Here is an 8619-nt window from a genome sequence, read left to right as displayed (position 1 = left end):
CATCATTAAATTCATAATCCACACACTCGCACCTCTAATGCACTTAAAGTTAATATTGAAATAAAAGAAAATCATAAAAGAGACATAAGTAGTTACCTGGCGCACTTCACCAACGTCAGTCTGACCTTCAATACATTATCAGCACTCATTTTAGGAACTGTATCCGCCCAGCTAGCTGCTAACCGTGTGCATACAGTCTCCAGTAGGCATCTGCCACGCAGCGCAGAAGAAAAAAAAAGTCAAGATAGTTAGGGTTTTTTTTTTTTTCTTCAAGAAAACTCCCTACATTCATTATAGGTGGTATTTCAAAGGACAGCAACCGTGAAATAACACACACACACACACACACACACACCTTGTTGTCCCGGTGTGTGGTGTGTGCCTGGTCTCAGGCCTATCCGAAGATCGGAAATAATGAGCTCTGAGCTCGTTCCGTAGGGTAACGTCTGGCTGTCTCGTCAGAGACTGCTGCAAATCAAACAGTGAAACACACAAGGAAGTTGGAGAGACTATAAAAAAATGGCTACAAGAATGATTCCAGAATTTGAAGGGATGACATATGAGGAGAGACTAAAGGCTGGATCTACCAACCCTGGAACAGAGAAGGGAGAGAGGGCATCTGACACAAGTTTATAGATTGATTAACGGAATGGATCAAGTGGATAATGAGAAATTGATTCTGAGAGAAGAATATGACATTAGAAGCACAATATCGCATAGTAAAAAACTGAGGAAGGGAAGATGTCTGAGAGATGTTAAAAACTATAGTTTCCCGCAAAGATGTGTTGAGACTTGGAACAGTTTGAGTGAGAAAGTGGTGTCAGCAAAGAGTGTGCATAGCTTTAAAGAAAAATTGGATAATTGTAGATACGGAGATGGAGCTACACGAGCGTAAAGCCCACGCCCTGTAAAATTACAACTAGGTACATACAACTACGTACACACACACACACACACACACACACACACACACACACACACATTATTTTCACTATACTATAGATATGCAACATCTCTCTCTCTCTCTCTCTCTCTCTCTCTCTCTCTCTTAAGCCTATATTCTCTCTTAAGCCTATGTGGGAACATGATTATTTATATTTTCTAAACGCCTCCTCAACAAAGAACAAATAAATATTTACGATTTTCTCCCAATTAAGAGTTTGCATAAAGATGGTGGGAATTGGATTAAGATGGTATGCATACGACAGTACACATCAACTTGCTAGAAACCCAATGCCTTGTAGAAACCAACATTGCTGCCGTTAACGACTCTGTCTTTCGTTTGATAAAGCGTAATATGTTTCCTCAAAGTCCTCCAAAAGTCTTATATTCATTTCGAATTTGGTATTTTTAATATTCATCTTAAGTTTAATACATGGATAAGGCGTAATCAACTTTCATGCAGTATGTACAGTATTACGCACTTGCTCAAAGAGAACAGTATACACTATACTATAGCTGCCAGCGGCCCAGCAACTCATTTCAAACGTGCCCATCCTGGATAGAGTACGCGCAAAAAACTCACTCGCTTTGTTGTTGTTGTTGCTTAGGTTTGTCAGCATATGGTGACACGGGCTCTGTAGAGCCCGTCAAGGTAGGGGCGGATTAGTACGAGGCTGTTAAAATAACAGTGGCGGTGGTGGGTAGTTGGTGACAATGTGTGCGAGAAGGCACACATTGTTACCAGCGTCCACTCACTCGCACTAGTATATATATATATATATATATATATATATATATATATATATATATATATATATATATATATATATATATATATATATATATATATATATATATATATATATATATATATATATATATATATATATATATATATATATATATATATATATACACACACACACACACACACACACACACACACACACACACACATATATATATATATATATATATATATATATATATATATATATATATATATATATATATATATATATATATATATATATATATATATATATATATATATATATATATATATATATATGTGTGTGTGTGTGTGTGTGTGTGTGTGTGTGTGTGTGTGTGTGTATATATATATATATATATATATATATATATATATATATATATATATATATATATATATATATATATATATATATATATGTGTGTGTGTGTGTGTGTGTGTGTGTGTGTGTGTGTGTGTGTGTGTGTGTATATATATATATATATATATATATATATATATATATATATATATATATATATATATATATATATATATATATATATGAGTGGGAGGAAGCGTCATATAATAACGTGGGTGATTGCCAATGAACTATAAACATGATTTGAATATTATGTCCTAACTAATTTGATGCACTGACGATGGTCCTCTATTCATTGAGTAGGTAAGGTTGGTAAGAACTGTCTTCATCAGTAAATTAAAATCCATCTATCCATCATCAGTAATGACAGATTCAAATTATCTTATGAATAAATAAGTAAATGAAAAACTGCCTTTGTGTTTGAAACGGAGCATTTAAGAAGATAACATAGTTATACCAAGCTTTTTTTTTATCATCATGAACGTCCTTGTGTCATGTGTACTTACAACCAACCAAGACCAAAATAAGGAGACAATAGGTGGCACCAAATGATGATCATTCGCCTTGACGATGATTGATGACCCAGTTTTAGGAACGAGCTAAATGTGTTTCATTAGGTACTTACAGTTTAATGTATTATATTAAACAAATGACATCGAAGCTTCACAAATCGACATTGAGAATTGGAAATAGTGTACTAATAAAATGTGATATACTAGAAGTTTAATAACAAGAACACTACAGCGAATTTAACAATCCAGCCAGCAAGAGTTGGCAACTGTCAGGCAAGCAGGTAGACGACACCCCGCGGCTCTTCTCCAGATGGCAGTATCATCATTGAGGTTTGTGGTGCTATTGCAAGTGGACGGCAAGATGGCAATGACGGCGCTGAAGGGATTGCAAGGTGGAAGGGTCTTGGCTGGGACCTCTACACCAACAAAACACATGCACACATTAACCACAGGTAACCAACACTAATGATCGTCTCAAATCCGAAGCAATATTTATCACGTAACATTTTTCTGTATCGTTTCTTGCTTAATTGCTCCCTTCAATACTTGCAAGGCTTTTTTTCAGCAAGACTTGATTATTCTAGTGATATATCAATGACTAGTCATTGTGTACTTGTGTGAAATCTTTAATCAGCAATATGTTTGCCAACATCAATAATACTCTGGTTGTTATTTCTCCATTGTGGTTATTCCTTGTGAATATTATTGTGTTACCACTGAGTTGGATTCAAATTCCTTTTGTGTTACAGAATATCAGGTAAAATATGAACTATTCGGGCATCACATAATCAAGTAGGTATACGAGTAACGGTAACAAAAATCATTTGGATAGATGATATAGATTATAGATAGTGACTTCAGAGCCCACTTTCTTGTAAGTCTCTCTCTCTCTCTCTCTCTCTCTCTCTCTCTCTCTCTCTCTCTCTCTCTCTCTCTCTCTTAAATTCCACTACCTTCTCTTCATTAATTTACTGTACAGCTACTTATTTGCTTCCCTTACGTAAATTACAGTGAGGATAGAAACATAATTAGGGGGTTTGTTTGATCAATGAAGAAAGACATGGAAAAAATAAATAGATTAACATGTTAACAAATAGATTGGAAAATGTTTTTTAATGATATGTGAAATCAACAGTGAAAAGTGAGAAATGGAATAGATGAAGATGCTATATGAATAACTGGTAATGTGTGCCAACCAGGAAATAAGATTTGAAACATTGTTAGTGTGAATCTTGAAACCTTGAAAATTACCTATCTGAAATCAGGAAGTTAGACTTGAAACCTACTATTAGCATGATTGATCTTCAAAGCCTGAAAATTAAACTAAATCAACCATAAAAAGTGAAGTCTTACCAAGTTCAATGTATGATTGTTTAACAACACCACACATAGGGTGAAAACCTGTGATGTGTGTGTTTGGGGGGTGGGGTGGTATGTGTCTCTACTGTTTATTTATTTATAGATTATAGAACTTCAATGGCAGTTTTTCATTGCAGAAACACCACAGCTAAGACAGCAGACACAACAGAGGAAGAAGATGCACCAGATCCTGAGTTCTGCTCATATCCCAGGAGCTGCTCACATCTCTATGCCTCCCAATGTTGCGGAGCTGCAGGCCTCAGAAAAGGTGTGTGGTTTACTTTGATCCATCAAGAAAAAATATATTGAATTCTTAATAAGGAAAATACTTTATACATTAGATAAACCTATGTACTGTATATATATATATATATATATATATATATATATATATATATATATATATATATATATATATATATACTTCATAAGAAAATGCAAAAGTGAAAAAAATTCCATGCACCCTTCATAGACCAAGATAAAGCATATATAAAGCATATATATATATATATATATATATATATATATATATATATATATATATATATATATATATATATATATATATATATATATATATATATATATATATATATATATATATATATATATATATATATGCTTTCTTGGTCTATGAAGGGTGCATGGTTGACAAAATGTATTTGTATAAATGAGGAAGCAGATATATGTTGGGGCATATTCTATAATTAAACATGGCTGTGTCTCATTGGCCTCCAAGTCTGTGATGAATTATATTCTTTATCCCAGGAGACAGGTAGACTGAAATTTGAGTATCCACAGTGTACCTTCCCCAGGTTTATCCAAGTACTTATTTATCAACCAATCTGAGGGATTGTTGAACAGCTGCAAGAGCTGTGTGCAGAGTACTCAAGTTCAGAGTCAAACTAGGTCTTGTGGATTCATAGATAGACCCTGAAATGTGAAGTGTCATATGGTGTACCAGTCATGGTTGTCTAAATGGAACTTTGACCATAATAGTGGTCACTTAATACCTATATTGTTGCTGCGTTTTGTAACTTCCCAGTTTTGTAATGTTTTTTTGTGTTTTCCATACCACTACCTCATATTGCAGTGTGGATTATATAAAAGATGTTAGTTTCTTCATTTCTTAATCTCAATATGTAAATGTCTTTCTTATATTTACTAACAACATGTGCATTTTCCTTACTTAATATGTATTTATGTCCATGCATGTTACAAGATGAAGACCTTCATCTTACAGTATCTTTTATTTTCTTAAAGGCTCGCTTCTCTCCACGCCGCAATCGTGATGTGTCCTCTAAATTAAATCAAGTTGGTGGTGTCTTTGGAGCCAAGTTCATGAGCACTCAAGGGACCCACGAAGCTGCATTCAACAATAGCTCTCATCCAATTGACTCCCATTCTGATATATATGATTCTCGCATCACAGTCTCACTATCATCAGTAAGGATAACTTATAAATTACATCCTAGCCCTGAAGTATTGAAATTCCTACATATGTATATATTTCTGAGTATATCGTTTTTGTAACATTTGAATTGATAAATGAAATCATATTTTTTCAGGTTATGCAAACAAATGTTCCAAAGCCATATGGAATCACTGGCAAGGCTCCAGTGCACCTGAACATGCCAGGTGGCCAGTGGGCTCAGGACGAGAAATATATTTCTGGTGATCTTCACACCTTCCATCACTCAAACATCTCTTCAAAAAAGAATCCAGGTACTACCTACCATACCCTTAGCAGTTTGAGGCACTATATGCCTGTTAAACATGCTAATCTGCCAAGATTGAGTGGATCTAACACACTTTATGGTGATGGTGCTGGTAGTGTAGACTATGTGAACTGTGTCAAGCTGTCTGTCAGTCCTAGCAAAGTCTGCCTTCTATCTAACAAAGCCATTGTTGGAGAACATTTAATCAAAAGGTCATTTGGGTGTAAGTTTTTCCACAAGAGTGCAGTCAACAACTTCCAGCAAAGTCATACCTGTGACAGCAAGACCATAGACACACCTGAGCTTCAGCTGACCCCTAGGCAGAAGCTCCAGCGAGCAGTAAAAGAATATGGAGCAACGGTCATTGTTTTCCATGTCACGATCTCACTAGCTTCCCTAGGGATATGCTATCTTCTGGTTTCTAGGTGAGATATGCATGTTGTGTTGCTTGTGTTCATTTTTCTATTTACATACTCATGATGACATTCACCTACTGGTTGGTACACAGGACCTGATGCTACATATACATGTATATACATAATATAATTATCCATTGATGAAATGTGATAATTTGACTTTGATGTGTGATCTTGTGCAAATGTATTACTTTCCAGTAACTGCAGTGAACATCCTTGTTGTTAGAGATATGGTGTATAAGTTAATGTTAGTTACTTCTATATTTACTCACATTATTTTGTTTTCCTTTCCAGTGGAGTAGATATGAGTGGTGTGATCAAGAGTCTAGGCATTAGCTTGGGACATGTGGGTGAGAGTACTACTGACATGCCAACCCCAAGCAAATCTCCATCTGTGGAAATCCTTGAACAGGACTCCACCAGTACAACAGGTCCTAAACAAACAATTGCAGAAGAGTTTGATAAAATAGATGTCAACACAAAGAGAGCAGCTGGAGCTGCCACCTTTGTTGTGGCTTATGCTGTTCACAAAGTGTTTGCTCCAGCCCGAATAGCTGTGACACTCACTGCAACTCCATTTATAGTAAGGTATTTGAGAAACATTGGATTTTTGAAACCTCCAAAAACTAAAGTGAGGTAATTGTCCCCAATCTTTGGAGCAAAAATACACATAGAATGCTGAAAAAATTATAAACTATTGCACTGTTTTATACAGTAACTTTGCAGATGAATGATAACCTTAAAAAACTGGTTAGGTACTCATTGCATGGCCATATTTCTTATTGTTTGTCAAAATCACCTGAAGCTTATTCTGTCAGCATTTTAAATTGTCAGATAAAAAGATTTAAGTGATTTAGAGTTATAAAACAATCATTAGCATTCATGATAATTAAGAACTCTATGGTAGCAATAGGTAACTTGCCAATATTCCTTCTGAAATTATGTAAACTCTGATTTATTGGTATGATTGTACAGGCTTACATATTTTCCTTTTTATACAGCTATATAATAGTGATGTAATATAAGGTCCATATATTATAAGCAAAAATGTAAAAATAGTGAGCGTGAGATTGAAGGTGTGAATGGCGGGAATTGGTATGTGATTAATTTTAGTATGTAGTGCATTGTGTATAACACAACTCTTCCAATATGTGTTTTGAGGGAATATTGTTTCTCATCATCATAATTATACAGTTTAACTCGAATCAAAGTAGATGAATCTATGTGCACATTAATAATGAGAGAGAGAGAGAGAGAGAGAGATTGTAGCAGGTGTAAAGCAATGCTTAGTGGCATGAGAATATATATTATTATTTTTTTATTTTATTTATATTTTATTTTATTCTTTTTCAGTCTTTGTAAATATATATGATATACTATATATATATATATATATATATATATATATATATATATATATATATATATATATATATATATATATATATATATAAAAATATATGACTACTTGTAGTATTCTGTAGTGATCCTCTACTATAATATTACCTTTTAATGAAAATCACTTATGTTATGTGCATGTGCATGTGTATTGAGAATAATTGCTGCACATTCTTGAGAGTAAGTGTAGGAATTTATCTAATCTCTCTCTCTCTCTCTCTCTCTCTCTCTCTCTCTCTCTCTCTCTCTCTCTCTCTCTCTCTCTCTCTCTCTTATATATATATATATATATATATATATATATATATATATATATATATATATATATATATATATATATACATACATACATACATACATATACATACATACAGTAATACCTCAAGATACGATCACCCCAACATACAAGTTTTTTGATATGACGAAAAATTTCATATAATTTACGTATTGAAATACGAAGATAATTTTAAGATACGAATAGCCATTGGTAGGTGGCGCATCAATCGCTTGGCTACCCACGTCCACCCGAACATTCAGCCCACGTTGTATATCGTTGTTCATCCTTTGTGCATGTATGTGTCTGTGCTCCTTGGCAGACTGTATTTATTCTTAAGTTATGTGAACTCAAGAAGTAAAAAGTAAAAGGTTGGTGAGAAACATAAAATAGCCTGTATTCACATACTGATTACACTTAGAAATTCAATAAACGAATGAGTACAAATGGTGTTCTGCCCACAAGCAACTCTTCCTCTTTGCAATGCAAAAAAAACAAGTCTCTAGATGTCATGGTTACCAAAATATCACAGGTTGAATGAGGTAGTATCAGCAGTTTATGTGGCCTTGCATCCGATCGGGTTCCGCAGTCTTGGCTAGAGCGATAGAAAACAGGCCCTTTGTATCCTCTCTCTCTCTCTCTCTCTCTCTCTCTCTCTCTCTCTCTCTCTCTCTCTCTCTCTCTCTCTCCTGTTCTGATACCATTCTCATTCAAAAGTAGTCTCCCCGTAACATGGCGAGAGACCCAAGATATAAAAGTTAGGTGCACAGGAGAGATGGCAGAATCAGATACAGTGAAATCATTGGTGCTCCCACCATCCATCGTTGGTGACACAGTGACGAAGAGCACATGTTTACTCCTGAT

The 8619-nt window shown here is 34.6% G+C and overlaps 1 protein-coding gene across 1 annotated transcript; it reads left to right on the top strand.

The window, feature by feature from the left end:
* Positions 1–2845: 2845 nt before the first annotated feature.
* LOC123506123 lies at positions 2846–8202 on the top strand. Its single transcript, XM_045258012.1, has 5 exons — positions 2846–3042; positions 4087–4217; positions 5213–5395; positions 5518–6092; positions 6378–8202. Exons 1-5 carry the CDS (start codon positions 2901–2903, stop codon positions 6721–6723), a joined length of 1377 nt encoding a protein of 458 aa, XP_045113947.1. The 5' UTR covers positions 2846–2900; the 3' UTR covers positions 6724–8202.
* Positions 8203–8619: the final 417 nt, after the last annotated feature.

The sequence above is a fragment of the Portunus trituberculatus genome, chromosome 19 (assembly GCF_017591435.1).
Source record: "Portunus trituberculatus isolate SZX2019 chromosome 19, ASM1759143v1, whole genome shotgun sequence".
Taxonomy (NCBI): Eukaryota; Metazoa; Arthropoda; class Malacostraca; order Decapoda; family Portunidae; genus Portunus; species Portunus trituberculatus.
Note: the sequence above shows the minus strand (reverse complement) of the source record. Positions and strands in the feature narration are given on the sequence as shown.